General features: G+C 45.7%; 1 protein-coding gene across 1 annotated transcript in view; it reads left to right on the forward strand.

Annotated features, from left to right (window-relative positions):
- Window positions 1–21,070, forward strand: part of akap6 (A kinase (PRKA) anchor protein 6) — a gene marked incomplete at its 5' end in the record, with an annotated part of 112,420 nt that overhangs the window by 62,481 nt on the left and 28,869 nt on the right. The window contains one exon of the mRNA XM_080850154.1: window positions 1,649–1,772. Coding sequence (XP_080706280.1) covers window positions 1,649–1,772 — 124 coding nt within the window. The remainder of the gene's footprint in view (window positions 1–1,648; window positions 1,773–21,070) is intronic.

A 21,070-nucleotide genomic window follows, 5' to 3' on the forward strand; every position in this document is an offset into this window, starting at 1 on the left:
ATGTGCTTTTTTTTTGTTTACGTAAATCCCTCCAGAGTTCTTGTTTTACAAACATTTAGTTGTTGTTTGGGGGGTTGGGGGGGGGGAAACAATATGAAGGAATATTGTAATGTAGTTTGTCTGTTTAACTTACAAGAGGAGACACGTATTGAGATTTGTAATCAGATGTGGAGTACAATGCCGTAGGGTGAATCCTCTCAAAGGCATCTGCATCATAGTGTTTCTTATTCGCTGTCTTGGCTGTTTTGTTATGATCAATGTCTTCCTGCACAACCAGAACTAAAATATTCATATTTCCCCCAACATCGTTTTGTTTCATCAACGTCTGTTTGAGAATGCTAATACTCCGTGTGCCGCCATGCTCGCTCAAATTACATACGTTGAAGGAAAACACGATCCCACTCTTCCTCCTGTTTAGTTTTGCCGCTGCATCAAATTGAAATAAAGAAAAAAAAAGAAAAACCGAAAAAAAAGATGGGTTCATAACAACCCCCTTCCCCTCCACCCTACTCTCCAACAGTTATTTATGTAATTTCATTCATAGTTTTCAACCTTTTTCCCCCTCCTGGGACAAACACACTGGATTGCTTGTTTTGTTTTTTTGTTAAATTGGAGCCAAGAAAAAAGGCGATGGCCTGACATAACTGTCAAATCATCCAAAGCCATATGAATTCAAAACAATTTCCCCACTAATGTTTATAAACATGCAGTCACCCTGCTAGGTCAGAAATCTGACAAAAACCCTTGACACTAATGTGTGCAAATCTTTGTGTGTGTGTGTGTGTGTGTGTGTGTGTGTGTGTGTGTGTGTGTGTGTGTGTGTGTGTGTGTGTGTGTGTGTGTGTGTGTGTGTGTGTGTGTGTGTGTGTGTGTGTGTGTGTGTGTGTGTGTGTGTGTGTGTGTGTGTGTGTGTGAGTGTGTGTGTGTGTGTGTGTGTGTGTGTGTGTTTGTATTGAGGCATGCCCAATCGTCCCTGTCTCTTTCATACATATTTGATGTTCTTTCATGTTTGGGCGGAGGGTCTGGTGTTCAAAATAGAGAGGTGAAGTCATGTTTAATTAAGATGTTTCAGGCAGGGGGGAATGTCACTCACAAGCCAGGTTAAAGATCCCTTGTGTGCCCACTCAAACCTTCCTCACACACACACACACACACACACAGTTAGTCTCTCTCTCTCTTACACACACACAAACATACACAGACACACACACACACACACAGACACACACACACAAACTCGCAGTTTGTCTCTCACATACACACATACACTTGCACCTTCACACACACACAAACACACCTGTACATACACACACACACACACACACACACACTCCTGCCCTCGCAGCTAACCGGGGCCGGGAACAATTTACCACCGCTTGTCAAATATTCCCTCGGCAAAACACCTGAACACAGAGCTTTCCCATCCAACCCTCAGTGCTGCAATTTGGGCACTGTGTAAGGGTGATAACCGCACCTCTCTCTCTTTCTTTCTCTCTATCTTTACCTTTGCCTGTTTCTCTTCCCTCCTTCTCTCTACCTCACCTATCTCTTCCTCTCTCTCGCTCCCTCTCTCTACCTCTCTTTCTTTAACACACTCTTTCTGTTTATGTCTCCTTCTCTCCATCTCTCTCTCTCTCTCATTTCCCAGCAGTCTACAGGAGTTTGAGACAGAGTACCAGGAGCTGTGGGATTGGTTGATGGACATGGAATCTATTGTGACGGACAGCCATGATCTGATGATGTCTGAGGAACAACAGCAGCACCTCTACAAGGTTAGTGAGCGGACACACACACACACACACACACACACACACACACACACACACACACACACACACACACACACACACACACACACACAAGGGGCAAGAAGGATGTGAATACCAACCAACTGTCAGATTTGCCTCCCTCCAAACTCATAACTTCTTGCTCTCTCTCTTCTCTCTCTCTGTCTCTCTCTCTCTCTCTCTCTCTCTCATTCTCTCTCCCTCTCTTCCTCTGTACATCTGTGCAGTCTGTAGTCTGCAGAAACACACTCTCTTGTCACCTCTCTCACCTTTATCGCTGTACAGCCTGATTACTGCAGAGCTTGCCTTATCACATCCCATCAGACCTCATTTCATCAAGTCAAATATCCTTTCAGATGGAGGAGAAACTAAGGAATGGAGAGAGAGAGAGAGAAAGAGAGAGACAGAAAGAGGAAAAGAGATATGTGGACATTAATGAGTCGAGCGCATCCACAACCAATAGGGAACACAGACGGAGTGTGTGTGTGTGTGTGTGTGTGTGTTTCTGAGTCGAGGTCTCACTTCCACTCAGCTGTCCTTCAGGCACTCTCTGAGGGGACACGGAAGGACACAGAGACCAGAAGTGCGAGTAGAAAAAAAAGAATGGAAGAGATAGAGAGTGTTGAAAGTGGGAGAGAAGCCAACGGAAGCAGCATGGAAGCGATAGCAGTTTTTTGGGACGCAACACAGTAACACACACAAACACACACACACACAGACATACACACACACATCTCAATGCATTTTTTTTAATGGTAGATAAAATAAGGCATATTGGATGAAGTCAATATGTTTGTCCATGATTAAAACAAAATTATTTTGGGCAGTGATATTGATCACCCAGTGCATGCCGTGCTAATAAATATGTACTACCTGCCTCGCTCGCTGTAATATGTACTACCTTACCTTGATGTGTCCGCACCTGTTCCGCTTGTTGCTGTGGGTAACGCAGCATGGAATAGAGAAAAGGGCCCGATTGTGGATTCTGTTGTACTGGAAAGGTGCTCGGAGGTTTGGTTGAGAGAGTGGGGAAGAGATAGAGAGAGAGGGAGAGAAGGACCGAAAAAGAGAAGAAGCAAGATGGAGGAAACAAGAAGGAGACAGAGTAAGAGGGTGAAAATGAAAAAAGAGGGTGAGAGCGAAAGAAGGGTAGAAAGCAAAAAGGAGGTTAGGAGAGGAAGACGGGGTACAGGGGTGGGAACAAAAGAGAGGAAGACAGACGGAAAGAAAGAGGGGGAAGGGAGAGAGTTGTGATGGAGAGAGAGAGAGGGAGAGCGGATCGGGAATGCTAGGAGGCACATGCCGTAAATCAGGCTCATTTAGGCCAGTTTTATTGGAGCGATCCTGACACTCGTCATCCTTGAATTGCTCTGAGCATATGGCATATTTCAAAAGAGCAGATTGTGAATCATAAAGAAATAAAATTAATAACCACCTTCAGAAACTGGAAACAACATAATGACGAGGAAGAGCTAGCCAACAGCAACCCCCCCCCCCCCCCTCCCCCCCATACCTCTACCCTTCCTGACACACACACAAACACACACAAACACACACACACACCATCTCAGCTCCCCTTCCACACACACAGAGACACACTTCTCCTCCTCCCCCGCTACACTCACATTTTCATCTGTGGAACTGCAGAGGTCACCGGCAAGGTCGAAACTAATCTTCTCTCTCATCTTGCATATTGACCTTACCATTAGTCATATCTTACAGTAAGTGATAAAGTAGGAAATAGCACCCGCGTTTCCTTTTGTTTTATCTCGCTGTTATGAAAGACTTGCATTTCTCTTCCCTCGCTGAAATAATACACTCATAACTCTCTCTCTTTCCCTCTCTCTCTCTTTCTCTCTTGCTCTCTCGCTCACTTGCTCTCTCGCTCTCTCTTTCTCTCACATACACTCTGTTTCTCTTTCTGTCTTCCTCCCTCTCTCTCCTTCCCAGTATCGACATTGGGATGCACAGTAGCAGTTATTTGAAAAGAGATCTCTGACTGTTTTGGGAATCAACCCTGCATAAAAAGCCATAAAAAATAGAAGAACCCCTCAAACACTATTGCCAGTTCTAACAAATTGACCCCCAGTTGTCAGTTTCACAATTAGTGTCAAAACATCAGTCAGAAACGGCGCTTGTTAGGAATGCTTCTGTGGTGGAAACATTTGCTGCATACTCTGACTTCAGATCAGCTCTTAGTGATTCCTGACAGTCCAAATATATATCAGCGTTATCGTCCGCACTCTGATGCCTCCTTGATCAAAGCCTGAGCTGCTCCCGAGTATTCCCATCGTTCCAGTCGGCATATATGCCCTAAAGGAATCTTTTTTCTTTTTGTCTTTTTAGTCAATGTTGATCTTTTCAACCAAAAAAAAATGTAAAAGTGGTAGCGGTGAAAAAGTGGTGTTGTAAGTCTTTGAAAGCCGCTGTGTATTAAACATTGTTAGCCCTTTATGCATCATAAATCAAAAGATTTGGCTCTTTCTTCTACAGATGAAGCTGAGGTAGAGATGTCTCTCTCTCTCTATCTCTCTATCTCTCTCTCTCTCTCTCTCTCTCTTTCTCTCTCTCTCACTCACACACGCACACACACAGACACATACACACGTACACATACACACGTACAAACACACACTCAAAGAGCATTAGCAAGGCCCAACACTGCCTGTGAAAGCTACCTGTCAAACCCGTATCACTTTACTTCCAAGCTGAAAATATATCCTTATTCCCATATTTTTACACTGATTTAGTGTGTTTAACTTCCAGTAACACATACTTCAAATGAGTCACTGGATATTGTAACATTAACAGTTGCATTTACATTTACATGTATTCATTGAGCACTTTTATTCAAAGGGACTATCAGTACAGATTAACATTGCTTATGTGATTTTGTGTGACATCTATTTATCCTGAGTTCTGTAATTTCCTATTTAAAAGAACTGAACTACGAATGGCATACATTTAATATGAATGGTGATATAAAAAAAATCCATCTTGAGGAGCACTTGAGCTGTTGTCCTTCTCTTCCTAGCGGCTGCACTTGTCTCCTTGCTCATATTAATGCAGCACTGACATTGGAAAGGACAGAAATAGTGTTGTCGGACAATCACCAGGAACCTTGCCAAGTGCCAGTGACCGCCACATTCATTTAGTAGTTCATCCTCTCTCCTTTTTAGGTAGTATTTCTTTACGCCAAGACATCCTTTAAACTGAATTATATTCTCATTTGAAATAAACCAAAATTGGATATAATTGCTGGGAAAAATTCGAAGTTGTAACTGCGTGCGTCAGGCTGAGGCAAAGAAGTAAGTCATTTGGTTTGAGAGACACACACACACACACACAGAGACACACACACACACACACACACACACTGACACAGACAGACAGGGCTGAATTGCGGCTGGCTTCTCGGTTGGCTGTGGCAGGCACGTGGGAAGTGTTTCTGCACGGAGAACACTCGAGAGGGCGAGCTGTCTGCATCAGCTGTTACAACGGCATCAGATTCATGCCATGCAAATTGAGGGAAGGAAATGGGATGAGATGGAATGCAGGTGTGTGTGTGTGTGTGTGTGTTTGTTTGTTTGCGTTTGTGTGTCTGTTTGCAAAGGGACAGAAAGAGTGTGAGCGTGTGTGATACAAGAATATATACATTTGTAAGTAATATAAGTGTAACAGAGGCTAGAAAAGGTGTGTGTGTCCATGTGTGTTTGTGTGTGTGTGTGTGTGTGTGTGTGTGTGTGTGTGTGTGTGTGGTGAGTGTGTCCATGTGTTTGTGTGGGAGTGTAACATGTCCTTAGTGAACTGGAGTATGTGATGGTATGCATACAGTAGACCTGCTGTATAATAGGGACTGTGGAGACTTAATACAGCAGGTGTGTGTGTGTGTGTGTGTGTGTGTGTGTGTGTGTGTGTGTGTGTGTGTGTGTGTGTGTGTGTGTGTGTGTGTGTGTGTGTGTGTGTGTGTGTGTGTGTGTGTGTGTGTTTTATGCCATGACAGAGAAAGGGAGACAGAGGGATGCAGAAATGTGTTTTATGAAGAGCAGAAGCAGCTGGCCTTTAATGTCATGCCCATGTTCCACTGCTCTCTCTCCCTCTCTCTCTCTCTCTTAATTCCTCTGTGTGTGTTATTCCTTTGTGTTCCTGAAGCCCAGTCTTCTTGTGTATATTCCTCTACATGCTTTAGCTTTATTTTTGTCTTTTCTTCTGCTGGCGTACTGGTCTGCTCTGTCCAGAAGAGTCTGCTCTCAAGCTCTCCTTTTTGGTCATTAATTCATTCTTTTTTTCCCTGTCCACTCTCTCTTCAGTGTCTCTTTGTCTCTCTCTCTCTCTCTGTGTCTCTCTCTTTTTCTCTCTATCTGTCTATCTCTCTCCCTCTCCCTGATCTCTGGTCTTGTTTCCATCTGTCAGGCATCTCCTCACCTGTGTTCTCTCTGTATATGCCCATTTGCAATACACACAGAGGACCCCGCATTAAACGTCCACATACATTACATGCATGCATAAACCTTCTAATCTAGTGCACACACACTGACTGAATACACACACACTCTTACACACACATACTTTCTCACACACACACACGCACACACACACACACACACACACACACACACACACACACACACACACACACAGACAAACACACAGAGTATACATATGCAGATGCAGAGTGTACATATACTTACACGTGTACATAAAATGTATGCACATAAACGTACACATACATACACATATACAAACAATTACACAAACGCAGAATGACAATGGCAAAAGCAATGCAGTGCATCCATGAACTGAGCAGCAACATTAAGTCAGTGTTACAAAAAAATCTTAGATAATTTAATCTCCGATGTTTGATGATAAAAAGCCTCCAAACATAATAATCTCCTTATCTGTTGATTTCTGTTGCATTGTCCTGTTGCTGTTGCGCTGTGTTGTTGATAATGGCGTCTGTTGTTTTTGCGGCGCGGTGAATGCGCAAGAGGCCGTCTCCCCCACTCCCCCCCATTCTGTAGTGGTGCTCTGAAGTGTTTCTTGCTGGCTCGGTCAGCGTGAATAGGTCTGACCGCAATTAAAAGCCACAGTGTGCTTCAAGAATGCTCGGATTGAGCCCGTCGCCCAGGCAACGCCAGTGTCACTTCCAAAAGTAAACAAAAGTTTTTTTCACCCCAAACTTACAATTAATAAAACTCTTCCGGGACAGCTTGCAACAATTTATGCGGCTTGGCAGGCGAAGAGGCGCCTTTTCATTGAAGAAGAAGGAGGGAAAAAAACATGGTCACTTATCAGAGCTCCGGAGAGATGGTACTAGGGGGTGGGAAAGTTTGTGTTTCTCTCTCTCTCTTTCTCTTTTTGCTCTCTCTCTCCCTCTCTGTTTGTGTGTTTGAGGGAAGTTGTATTGACGCTACACTGTTTGTGTTCATTTCTACATGCATTTCTGTTATGTCTTGCGTTTTGCAACTGTGTGTGAGTGTGTGCATGTGCCCGAGTGTGTTTGTGTGTTTGACTGTTTCTCTGAGTAACAACCTCAGTGATTTAGTTGGGCAAAAAACAACAACGCCTCTGAAAACACTGCCAGTGAACCCGCTCCATTGCGAGTGCACTCTCTTAGCAGTTTTATGAAGGTGGCCAGCAGTGAAACTTGCTGATGGACACAGAGCCTCATCCTGGCCCGGTGTCAGCTCAGCCTACTGATGATCTCTCAGTACTGTTACCCCACGCTGGCAAAGCACCACTTACCTTACAACCCCCCCCCCAACCACCTCCCACCCTTACCACCCCCGGCTTAGCCTGCCCCCATCCCCCACTCATCAAACCTCACTTCCCTTTCACCTCCATCTACATCATCCAGCTCGCTGCAGCTACGGCCAGATAGCCACTCACTCACTCAGCAGCCCATCCATTCTCCATTCTCCACCGGCTCTGGGTGTGATGCCAGCACCGCAACACAAAGAGCCCAGTGTTGGGCCTGGCTAATGCGCTTTGAGTGTGTGTTTGTATGTGTGTGTGTGTGAGAGAGACAGAAAGAGAAAGAGAAAGAGAGGGAGTGATATGGGAAAAGAGAGAGAGGGAGCGAGAGAGCGAGAGTAAGAGATAGAGAGGGAGTGTGTGTGTGAGTCAGTGTTTGTGTCAGTGTGTGGATATATGTATGGGAACGAATGTGTGTTTGTGTGTGCATTTGTGTGCGAGTGTGTGTGTGTGTGTGTGTGTGTAAATTTGTGTGTGTGCCCATGTGTCTATACGCGCCAGATGGCTGCTTGCAATGCGAATGGGCTCTGAGAAAAAAAGAGAAAGAGAGGGGGGAGCGGGAACGAAAAAAAAGAAAAGAAGAAAAAAAAGGGGGGAGTCATACCACAGGGGAGAGATGCAACAAGCAACAAGCCTTGTAGTTCTAGGATGCAGAAGCAGAGATCAAACTATGCCCAGCTGCCCTGTGTGAGCGAGGGGGATCTGAGGCCAGCCATCTTACTCACATCCCTAAGCCAGTCTGACAGGCGTAAACCAATCCGCACTGACTACAGATCAGCTAAAGAGAGGTCAGGACTCAGAGGCCACAACACCCCCATATTTAATCCCTTTACAACAGGATATTAAGTGCCATATTAATATTTGGAGGGAAGTGTTAAAATAACACTGTGTTTATAATGGGTCTAAATAAGGGTTTATGTGTCAGAACCGCATAACAAACCACAGTCTAGACAATGTCTTTATGAATTATGAAACAGTGAAGACAGCAAGAGAGAGAGAGAGAGAGAGAGAGAGAGAGAGAGAGAGAAAGAGAGAGAGAGAGAGAGAGAGAGAGAGAGATAGATAGAATGTGTTTGGTGACAGTAGTGAGAGACATGCTGGACTAGATGAAGAGAAGCATCAGATTGTCATGAAGGTAGCAGGGGAGGGGGGGGGGGGGGGGGTCATCCTCCCCCCGACTGTGTCTCAGCTTCAGAGCTGAGTCGTATGGCGCACACACACTCTCTCTCCTCTCTCTTTCTCTATCCCTCTCCCTCTCCCTCTCTCTCTGTGTGACAGCGCTCCATTCTCGCCCCCTTCGGTAGCTCTATCTGAGGGTTCAAACGGCACCAATCACAGCTTTGACACCTCAAAGGCTCCGGCCATGTGGAGCGCTCAGTCTGTTCGCTTAAGTCTGTCGCGGAGCTCAGAGCCCCCCTGCTCCTCCGTCCCCACTGCTCCTGACCTCCGATTTGGACAGAGCTATTACTCCGAGTCCTCCATTATCCCAGCAGCCACTGCTCTCTGCTCTTCCTCAAGGTCAACGGGGTCACCCTGTTTCAAAGAGATTCTTGATGTCGTTGATCTAATACATGTGACAAACATTGCAGATTAGATTGTGAAGAAACATCATGTTTTAAATGTATGTTCAAGCAAACGTTTCTAATACCCTAAGTGTGTTAAATAAACAGCCGTTATTACAATAGAGGAACATCATACATGCAACAGTCCACTCAAACATCCCCACCATCATAAAAAACACCATCCCATGTATTTCATTTGTAAATGGAAAACAACTTCTAACCATAACATGCAGGTGTTCACTCTCTCTCTATCGCTCTCACTCTCTCTCTCTCACTCTCTCTCTCTGTCTCTCTCTATCTCTCTGTTTCCTCGTCTCTCTCTCCATCTATCTACCTCTCTTAGCTGTGGTACTTACTACTGAAGGCCTGTGGCTTGTTCCATTGGAGTCCAGCTAATTACAGTGCTTATCCTGGTCTCCCCCACTGTGAGATTCTCATTTGGCACAGCCCATGGTGCATCATATGTGTCTGTGTGTGTGTGTGTGATAATTTTGCGAGTGTGCGCGTATGTGTGTGTGTGTGTTGCTCCTGAAGAAGCCCTTCCACTCCCATCTGCACACACCTGCTCATTATGCCCCCTCTAGAACCCAGTCGTCACTCGTCTGACACACACACTCACACACACACATACACACACGCACACTCACACACTCACACACGCACATCCAACCCCACAAGCAAGCAACAAGCATGAAGACGTGAGAAAGGTGCTTTTGATCTCCTTCTCCCTTGTATCCCCTCTTCCACCTTGAGTAATCCTTCCCTCTTACAAGAAAAAAAAAAAAAACACCCCGATCGACTTCATGCAAATGGTATCATGTGCATGCATGTGATTTCAACCTGGGTCCTTCTGATACAGGCTTGTGCTTATTAGAATCGTCAACGTATACAGCCTGCTGAAAGCTAAGATTATGTTAAGATCTGCCTTGTCCTCACCACTACACCCCCCCCCCCCCCCCCCCCACACACACACACACACACAGACACACACACACCCGCCTCCACCTCCACCCCCACCCCACCATGCTCTTGCTCTCTCCATTTCCATCTTCTTTGGGGTGATGAATTTCACTTTTTTTCCCCCTTCTGCATAAACCCAGATGAGCAATTAAGCTGTAGCGGGTGTGGAAGAGAGGAGTAGGGAAGACAAAGGGAAATAGGAGGGAGAGAAAAGAAAGGAAAGACAAGAGAAAGAGAAGCGTGTTGCTGTAGCCAGCTGGTCCAGGAGACCAGGTGATGCCCTGACATGTAATTTAATATGTGAAGAGACAGAGCCACTGGGATTCTCATCATCGATCCGCAACTCGCTTTAATTCGCCAGAGTTAACTTAGATGTTGCCATAACAACACTTGAAAGGATAGATTTAGGTGTACGGCTGGTTTGATGCTGTGCCGTCCTCGAGAGGATGCTCTCTGTGGTCTAGTTATCGTGTGGAGTGTGTGTGTTTGTGTGTGTGGGTGTGTGTGTGTGTGTGTTTGTGTGTGTGGGTGTGTGTGTGTGTGTGTGAGTGTGTGTGTGTGTGTGTGTGTTTGTGTGTTTGTGTGTGTGTGTGTGTGTGTTTGTGTGTGTGGGTGTGTGTGTGTGTGTGTGAGTGTGTGTGTGTGTGTGTGTGTTTGTGTGTTTGTGTGTGTGTGTGGGTGTGTGTGTGTGTTTGTGTGTGTGGGTGTGTGTGTGTGTGTGTGAGTGTGTGTGTGTGGGTGTGTGTGTGTGTGTGTGTGTGTGTTTGTGTGTGTGTGTGGGTGTGTGTGTGTGTGTGTGTGTGTGTGTGGGTGTGTGTGTGTGGGTGTGTGTGTGTGTGTGTGTGTGTGTGAGTGTGTGTGTGTGGGTATATGGGTTAGTTTGTCTGTTTCGTGCATTTGTGTGTATGTGTGTATTTATGTGTGTGTGTGTGTGTGTGTTATGTTTGTGTGTATGTTTTCAGGTTGTGTTTGTGTGTGTGTGTAGGTTTCTAGAGCTTGACTGCGTATGTGGATCAAGGTTTCTGGAGCAGCTTGTCAGGACAGATATGAAATATTTTTGTAGGATGTCTTCTTTCTGTGAGTGTGTGTTTATGTGTGTGTGTGTGTGTGCGGGGTGATGTTCTGGGTTGTCCTCTGGAGAGTACATATAAAAGCAGCTCAAATACAGCCTTGTGGGATGACTGCTCAGACATGTGAGTAGACTGACCTCTGAGACATGGACATGAAAGATGTTGTGTGTAGTTTCTGATTAAAGATAAGTAAATAAAAAAGTATAAAATATAAGATAAATACATATGAAATATAATATATATATACTGTATATATACAGTATATTATACATGCAGACTCAAGATCACTCATACATAATCTTATTTTAAATGTGTTATCATTTTGAATGTTCCTTTGAATACCTGTACATTACTGATGCATTTTTTGTTTATGTTTTAGTCACATATCATCATTTGCCTTGCTATACAGTCTGGACTTGCAGTTCAGTTATGGCAGAAAAAGATAAGGCCAGACAATCAGCCAAAGTGTATTGCTTAAAGCCACCACCAGATGTCATTCTTTCACCCATTTCCCTTAAGACAGGCAGGTACACTTGATTTTACTGCTTTTTATTGTAAAATATACACTGACAACCACACTCCATTTGCTCAATTCAATCATTATTTAAACTCATGCGTGTCTTTTCCGGTAGACTGGAAATGATAGAAAAGGGTCATTCTTGAAAATAAGCCCGGCATTGTGAAGTTGAGCGAGTGGTAGTCTGAGACTCCTGAGAGCCTGAACTTCTCCAGCAGAGCAGATGGATATTTCTGTTGTCAGCAGTTTGGATGGGCAGACCCATTATACCGTATGCATAATTCAGAAATACAAATATTGTTGTTGACAAGAGCAAAGCATATCATTTACAAGTCTGTCTGCCTGGGCTCAATTCGGTGCTGGGAGTTAGTTAGGAGATTAATTAATAAAGCTCTGGCCTCACTTTTACTCTTTCCATCAATATCGGAGTAGCACAGCACAGTGCAGTGCAGCGGCGCTCCTGCAAGCCTTCGCAGCTGTGCGCCGTGCGCCGTGGGGAGGCACGCAGCCCCACCAAACGCAATATGCTCCATGGCAATGAAATCTCCGTTGAAAAAACATCACGTGCATCTGAGTTATTAACGCACACTGCTTCATCTCGTCGTCCGTGGGTTTTATGGGTTGATGGTCTGTGGATAGAAGAGTGATATACCTGATTGAGCCAGGAAGAATGGGAGGCAGCTTTGTGAGTGTGTGTGTGTGTGTGTGTGTGTGTGTGTGTCTGTGTGTGTGTGTGTGTGTGTGTGTCTGTGTGTGTGTGTGTTGGGCTATATAAGTACATGTCCTCCTCTCTTCTTTTTATTACCACTGGTAAAGGGGGAGAGATCATGGAGCCAAACTGGGTTGGGTTGCTTAAAGATCAAAATGATTTGCAAATAGCAACAGAGCACGCATTTTGCAAAGCCGAAAATGATTTAATGAAGTTCTGGGACCAATGGGCCATGAAGATGGTAGTCGACGGGATTTCTAATTGTTGATGTTGCCTCAGCTGGATTGTTAAATTACAGAATTGCAAAATCAATTAACGTAAAAAAAATATATAAACCCACTCCTAATACTGGTCAAATAATTGTGTTTTCTCAAGAGTGGAGGGGAACTAGGCCCGCTAGCTTTTGCTCCTCTTGAAGGGGCAAGTCGATGTGACTTCCTCCGTCAGTGCCGCAGAGTTAGTTTGAGAGCCCGCCGCAAAACAATGGGATTGACCCCTCTTTGTGTAATATCACAGAACAATAAGGCTCAGACGGGTCTGACTGCTCTCACATGCGGTGAAGTCCGACAGAGGGTAGCATGTACGCGCTGCAGAGCGGGAACTTGGATGGAGACTAGTCCCATGTAGCGGAATGGGGATTAAGACCGCTGTGCGTAGTCGTTGCGGGAGCACGGCTAACAACGGGGTGAATGGGGCCGTTCAGGGGCCCGGTATTGGAAACAGCTTTGTGGGCAACCCTGAGGGGAAATGGGACTTAGTTGTTTGTGTGTTAAGGCATGGGGGGGGGGGGGGGGGTGGATTGAGACTTCGGCAAAAGTTTAGTCAGGCGTTTCCCGTTTCAGACACCAAAATGCTATTGTGTTGCAGTGCTCTCGGGTTACAAAGTCTTCCGATGGAAGCCCTGCCTTTCTGGGGTCAGTGGTGGCATTTGAACCATGAGGCTAATTCTGCTTTGAAATCAAAGGCTAAGACTATGGCCCACGTTGATTTCTGAACACTTACAACACAATGGAACTGGTGCACAAGCTAGTTTATGAAGATTTAGAGAAGAGTGGGGATGATCCTGGTTTTATTTTGTTTTGATGCAAAATGGCTTGAAAAGAGGAGTTATTTCATGCGTTCCAGAAAGCAAACTGGACTGAGACTCCTTTGTGTGTATGTCAGAGATCACTGGCAAAGGCCATGGTTTCTCGGGTGATAGGGCATGTGGTTCAGACTGCCCAGACTGCAGTGGGATGCGAGTATATGGCAGATACTGTTTTTGTTTTGTCTGGTTGGAGCTGACCAGGGCATGTATTTGTGTGATGGTTTAAGTGGCTTGTGCTGGCTTTGTCTGTTAGCAGTTGACAGTGCGCTGGTTGCAGGTTTTTAAAGTGGTGCTGGGGACGAGGAGTGGAGAGGCGTGCTCAGATTTGGTGTATGAAGTCTGGGCCGCAGGGAACGGGAGGGCAAGCAGCGCGCGGAGGATTCGCCTCGCCTCCAGTGGATAATCCTCCAGCCAGAGCTCACTCTTCTCCGGGATCACTTAGTTAGATTCACTATCTATCGCCAGCCTCTCTCTGTCTCACGCCATCTCTCTCTCTCTCTCTCTCTCTCTCCTCTCTCTCTCTCTCTCGTCCTTTCCCTCTGCCTCTCTCTCTCTCTGTCGTCCTCTCCCTCTGCCTCCACCTCTCTCTCTCTCCCACCCTCTCTCTCTCTCTCTCTCTCTGTATTTATCTCTTCCCATCTGTCTGTCAATTTCTCTCTGTCTCTCTCTCATATACACACACACACACACATACACACACACACACACACTTTTTTCTTTCTCTGTCTATTTCTCAGTCTATTCTCCCATGGTGTTCCTAAGTGTTACACTGTAGTCTCTCTCTTTCCCTTTCTTTCCATCTTTCTCTCTCTCTCACTCCCTATCTCTCTCTCACTCCCTATCTCTCTTAAAAGCACATTTCCCTCTGCAGCCAGAGAAATGGGATGGTACCATTAGCATTTCTGCCTGCGAGGAAACACTGTGGGATTTGCGTGGAAAGTTTACTCTTCCAGCGTGAAAGCCGAGAGGGCAGCGATAGGGGCTGGGGCTGCTAATTGTGAGCAAACACTCCCATGGCATTGAAGCAGAGATGGAAGAATCCAAGAGATGGATAGATATAGAACTTGGAGAAAGTGAGCAAAATAGCGATGTAGAGAGATGCAGAGAGAAAGAGAGGGAGAGAGAGAGAAAGAGATAGAGATAGAGAGAGAGAGAGTGTGTGTGTGTGTGTGTGTGTGTGTTTGTGTCTGTGTATATGTCTAGAATGTCTTGAAATTAGATGAACACCGTGCCACAGCATTCCCTCCTGTCTAAGACGCTTTTATGTCAGAGGACTCAGAAAGGCATTTTTGGGCAGTGATGTCATCCTGGCCTTCTGTCATTTATCCTGCAGTGGAGAACTGCTCTCCTGCATGGCAAAGCAAACATTATTGTCTCTCTTTCTGTGTCTCTCTCTGTGTCTCTCTCTCTCTCTCTCTCTCTCTCTCTCTCTCTCTCTGTCTCTCTCTCTCTCTCCCTCCTCTTTTTTTCTTTCTCGTGTTCTCACTGGCATTCCTCCAAAATGCTGGACAGACTGCCACAGCAACTGAAGACTCCTCAAGGAAGAGAAGGAGAGAAGAGAAGAGAAGAAAAACCAAACTGTGCTGTCTTTTCATCCCCCGCCCTAATTTGACACGTCCTCCCTCACTCAACAAACAACACTCTTGCGCACACATGCACAAATGCTAACACTGAAGGATAACACTGTAGATGAATATAGTAAGGGTTCTCAGTGGAACTCTTCATGGTTCTCCTTAGAAAACCAGATTTTGAGCACTAATACATTTGACTGCTGCAAGCGATTAATTACACCCCCTTTTATCATTTAGTTCTAAGGAGCATTGGGGCATTCTTAGTTGAACCCTTTAGGCTACTAGTATTATGGCCGTGGCCATATGCATATGCAGACATGCATGCACCCTCATACACAGATTAAGACACACTCGCTCACATTAGTACATACTTATACTTTCTGTATAAAATTGACCTTTATCGTCTCCTCTTGCTATATAAAAACACAATATTCTACTACATATTAAGAGTCTCTTTAATCATTAATGACTCAACTAATAATAAAATGACAGTATCCATCATTAGTTATATTTGGCCATAAGACATTTTGTATTATTCTCTGTTTGATGTTACTATACGGTTCTTCTGAATTCTGCAGAATGTTCCATTGATTTGACTGGGCAACCCCAACGTTCAGAGGTCTGATACTCCCTTATAATGAGGCTCTGCAAAAAAAACAAACAGCTGCCATCTGCCAGATGCCAACGGGTCCTGCGCTTCTGATTCACATCTTTCATATCATTCACTTATTGTAACGGAAATTAATTGTGTATGTTGATACACAACACTGTTCACTGTTCATTGTATATGTTGATATATGCGTGAAGACATTTTTTTTTCTCAGCAATAGCCACAAAACCGCAACAAAATCACTTAAAAAGAGATATTTCATTGTGTTTCACTGGTTTGGCAATAACTTCATAATAAGTGGGATAATGTAAAGTCTGTCGGTCATTATCAATAATTCAGGACGATACAAGACCTTGTTTAATCTTTTGGGATTTATTTTTCTATAATGACCAGCAGACAATACATTACCCCTGCACTGGTAATGGTGTGAGTATGAGTGAGTGTGTGTGTGTGTGTGTGAGTGAGGTGTGTGTGTGTGTGTGTGTGTGTGTGTGTGTGTGTGTGTGTGTGTGTGTGTGTGTGTGTGTGTGTGTGTGTGTGTGTGTGTGTGTGTGAGTATGAGTGAGGTGTGTGTGTGTGTGTGTGTGTGTGTGTGTGTGTGTGTGTGTGTGTGTGTGTGTGTGTGTGTGTGTGTGTTTGAGCATGCATGTGCACATAGATTTGTGTCAGGGATGGTCTCTATCTGTCTCTCTCTTTCTCTGTCTTTTTCTCTCTGTCTCTTCTGTCTATTTGTGCACATATGTGTTCTTTGTGTGTGCAGACCTTTGAGGTGGTGTGTGTATGTGTAAGTGTGTGTCAGTGTGTGTGTGCATGAATGTTTGCCTGTGTGTGTTCGTGTGTGTGTGTGTGTGTGTGTGTGTGTGTGTGTGTGTGTGTGTGTGTGTGTGTGTGTGTGTGTGTGTGTGTGTGTGTGTGTGTGTGTGTGTGTGTGTGTGTGTGTGTGTGCGTGCACTGGATCTGGGCTCTCTTTGGAGCTGATCATGCTCCAGTGCGGTGGAGAGCCCCAGGGACTGTGTGTCTGTCTCACCTGCTGTCTGAGGGGAAATCTGCAGAAACAGTTGCTCAGGCCCCCCTGCAGACCCGCCCTCTGTAGGATTAAACAACCAGCGCTTCCATTATCCCAGCCTGCACCTATCTGCTCTCCCCAGATGGGTGCAAACCATATGGGCTTCAAATATATATATGCTCCTACACAGTCTCTTATTTACATCTGCCTTCTGTAGCATAGGAGTGGGATTGTTTAGGATCCATGTTTGGGATATACTGCTTGAGCAAACACAGGGACTCATTTCTATTCTATTTCTATTTGCCTGATGATGGCTATAGACAAAAAAGAATGCATTTCAGGCCGTGATCCTTTATGCATAGATCTAATTCCCTCAAGAGTTGATATTTTCACATTTGGCTGGTTTTGGGGTCATCATTTCTTCTGGTTTTACTTGTTCATTACGTCACTTGTGTCCATTGACTTTTGTCCATTAATGATTAAAAGTCCATTAGTTATAATCTAATTGATACGCCATCAATATTTCTACATGAGCTAATTTCTTTGACTATTGTAGCATGATTGGGGGATTCGCAGTGTATGGCTCTTAGCTCTCCTCCATACGGCAGCTGTTTCACCAATCTCATTTTACCTCTGACTGTCACATCTCACTATGCTGGCCTGACGGGAACTCATTTTTCTGCACCGACTCTTTTAGTTATATATTTAGCACCCAGAAGAACAACCACCACACGCATACCAAACATTTTATGTACAAAAGCGAATACAAAACATCAGAAATGATTTCAGTTGACCACCCCACTTTCCCAACTCAGACTACCCCAGCCCACTATATCCTCTCTCCTCTGTCTCTTACATTCTCTCCATTTCCAAGCCTCATTCATCCCAAAACCCCACCCTGCCATCCCTCTCTTCCTCTCCCTCTCTCTCTTTCTCTCTCTCTCTCTCTTTCTTCCTCTTCTCTCTCTCTCTCTCTCTCTCTCTTTTTCTTCCTGCGCTCCCCTCGTGGCCCTCGCCTCACAATTAATGTGAAAGCCCCCGTGATGCCAGTCTGACTCCAGCTGCCCAATGCTCCCCCATTTATCATGGCGCTTTTACATTGACCTTGACACCCACTTCATTAGAATAGAGATTGTCTACCATTTAGGTTACATTGTTCCTGCACACCCAGACCCCACCATGCAAATTGCCGGCTCGGGCAGAGGCAAAAGAATGCACGGCCAGGCAAGAGGTCGTGCGCATTAAATGATTGCCGCTATTTCTCTGACTGCTTTTCTTTTCACCCCCCCCTTTCCTTTCTCTCTCTCTCTCGCTCTCTCTCTCTCTCGCTCTCTCTCGCGCTCTCGCGCTCCCACTACAAGGCCTGTGCATGGAGGCCTGGAGTTGTAGCTCTTTCCTTCCTCGCTCGCTCTCTTATTCTCTTGCTCTCTTCCTCTCTCTCTCTCTCTCTCTCCCTCTCTCCCTCAGTCCACCTCAGATGGCACTCCCCCTACTCCTAGTTAGGCTTTTTAATGATCCGTAAATAGCAACTCTTAATTGGCCGTTACAAAATGCTCAAGTACAGTTGGGGGAATGGAGAGGCAGTTGGGAGAAAAAGGAAAAGCTAAAAGGAACCGTTTAGTTTTTGTCTCTCTCTCTCTTTTGCTCTCCATCGGCCTTTAAAATAAGCGTTTTTGTGGCGTGTTGTGCTCAGAGAGTGGAGCCACTCCATTCCTGGGAACCTTGCACAATGGCGGGGCGGCGGAGAAGTGGAGGCAAGCACACTCATTTCAGGAGAGCAGCTCTTTTAGCAGGAGAGCTCCGAGCAACCTCTCTCTCTCTCCCCACCCTTCCTCCTCCTCCTCCTCCTCCTCCTCCTCCTCCTCCTACCCCTTCTCCTCCACCTCCTCTCCCCACCTCACACCCAAATACATCTCCATTATTGTCGACATCCGTCACAACAGGACGAGGCTCCATGGGGCAGAGCTGAGGGGAAAAAGCACCCCTGCAGAAATGAGAGCCGCTCTCCTCCAGAGGAGAGCAGAGATGCTGATATAATTGGAATTAAATTATTAATGAGCGATACTTAAAAAAAAGATTGTTTTATGATCCTCTATTAGTGAATTTGCCATTCATGTTCATATTTGTCATTTGATTTATATTGGGCGTAATGCAATATCGCTCCAATTAACAATGCATAGCCTAAGTAATATGATTTTCAGTTAATGCAAATGGGGTTAAGGTGAGGAGAGAGAGAGGAAGGAGTGAGGAAAGGCACGCTGGATACAAACCCCTCAAATAGAATTTGTCCAGCCAGTTCTGCACATTTAAAATGACATTGCAGATTTTAATTTTTTCAATTCCCAATCAAAGACCCGCTGCATTTATTACCGCCGCGTAAGGCCCATATTCATTTGCATGGCAAAATTGCTCTCAGAGTCCCCATATCTGTCACTTTCACACTTATTTTGCTTTAAATTATCCCCAATGGAGCAAGGCGGCTGCTAAACAAGGCCAGGTGGGCTGCCTCTCCTCTCTGCCGGCTTGGGTGTATGGAGCTGGGGCTCAGGCTAAATACATCTCTCACTTGCTCCTCTTTTATTCCACCATCTCCTCTCGGTGCTTAGCAAGTTGGACTGCCCCGCCAAGCACTCTCCTCTCCTTCTCTTTCCTTTGGCCTCCTCATTCAGACTGCAGGCAATGCCCTAAGCCATGGCTTTTCTCCTACAACCCCCCCCCCCCCCCCCCCCCACCCCCCCCCCCCCTACACACACACACACACACACACACACACACACACACACACACACACACAGAGCGCCCCGGCACCCCTCTTAAAACATTGTGGTCTTGGCTGATTGCATTGTTTCCTGTGTTTGTCTGCCGAAGAGAAATGCAGGGGCGAGGAGCGCCGCACTGAAGGCTTTGGGTCGGAGTCCATCGCAGGAACAGATTCCTCAGCTCATAGCAGGCGGCAGAGGTTGGGGACAGAGAGGGAGGAGTGGGGGGGATAAAGAGTGTCTTTGTTTGCTTCTGAATGGCATTAGCCTTGGGCTTCCTATGGGGTCACCCACCAAGTCCTGAGAGAGAGAGAGAGAGAGAGAGAGAGAGAGAGAGAGAGAAAGGGAGAGAGACTGAGGGAGAGGGAGAGGAAAAAAACAGGGGAAGAGAAAAAAGAGCAACAAAAAAACGAACCATAAACTATACGCACACCTCATTGCTAGACAGCAAGTGACAACGATTATTCGCCAATAAGAGTCAACCAGAGTTCAGTCATCAGATTCACTAAGAGGAAGGCAAAAAAAGGGGGGGCTTTACGCCCCAGTAAGCGGTTCAAAGGAGAGGCCATTATGGAGTGCAGATATATCCGCCATGTCTCGCTTTCAAATAAATCATTCAACATTAAAAAAGCCCTGTGGTTTCTTCCTTCCTCTTTTTCTAGCTTGTCGCCTCCTACTTCCCTGTGTTCTTTTGTAGCACTGATCTCTGGCCTGTAGGCTGTGCACTTATTTAGTCTGTTGATGCCACCCTCCTGAAGGAACTGTCATTCATCTTCCATCCATTTGTAATGGGTCGGGGTGTCAAGAAACATAGGGTGTTACCCCTACAAAACATATCCTGATTTCGTCTGACCCTTAGTAATGCATTACCGCTAGTTATGACTAGGGTGTGTGTGTGTGTGTGTGTGTGTTTTTTAAGGGGGGTAAAGGCGGGGGGTGGGGGGTGCCGTTCCCATGACTCTCGGGGGAGAAGGTTTCACCCGGCGGGGCCCTGTAACATCCCACTCTTTGCTCAACCTCTTCTCCAGGCATTCCGGTGTGCTGAAAGATGGCATTGTCTGCGCAATTTGTTGCCACTTACGGCATTTTCACAAGTTTATTTTGCAACCCACGCTCATTGAGGAGGGATGAGATCTGGAAGGGGCTGTGGAAATTCTCCTGGGTCTCTCGCTGACCCGAAAGTGACTGGGGACCTTGTTCTTCAGCACTAGGAAGAGGGAGAAGGGGGGGGGGGGGGGGGGGGGTTAGTGTGGGGGGGCTGAGGTGGGGGGGTGATGCTTGACTCAGTGTTCAATGTGAGCTTTCTATACCAGTTGTAAAATGGCTTATTCTTCTGGTCACCATGGAGACAATTAACAGTGTTTCAAGGCCTTTTGAGCAGAATTTTTTCAAGGGGGGTGATTTTTCACACACACACATAAGCACACACACACAGACACACAGACACACAAACACACAGAGACACACACAGACAGAGAGAGAAAGAGAGAGAGAGAGGCACACACACAGACACAAACAACACAACAGAACTCAGTAAAAGCTTCCAGTTGAGAATCTCATTATCCAAACTGGAGGTCCCCACTAGAGCAAGCGAATTCATAGCTTTCACTTCTCCCTCATTCTACCCAAAACTTACCCACCCCACAAATCCATCATGTCTCTCTTCTCTTCTGAGCGT

This window comes from Sprattus sprattus (genome assembly GCF_963457725.1).
Source record: "Sprattus sprattus genome assembly, chromosome: 13".
Lineage (NCBI taxonomy): Eukaryota > Metazoa > Chordata > Actinopteri > Clupeiformes > Clupeidae > Sprattus > Sprattus sprattus.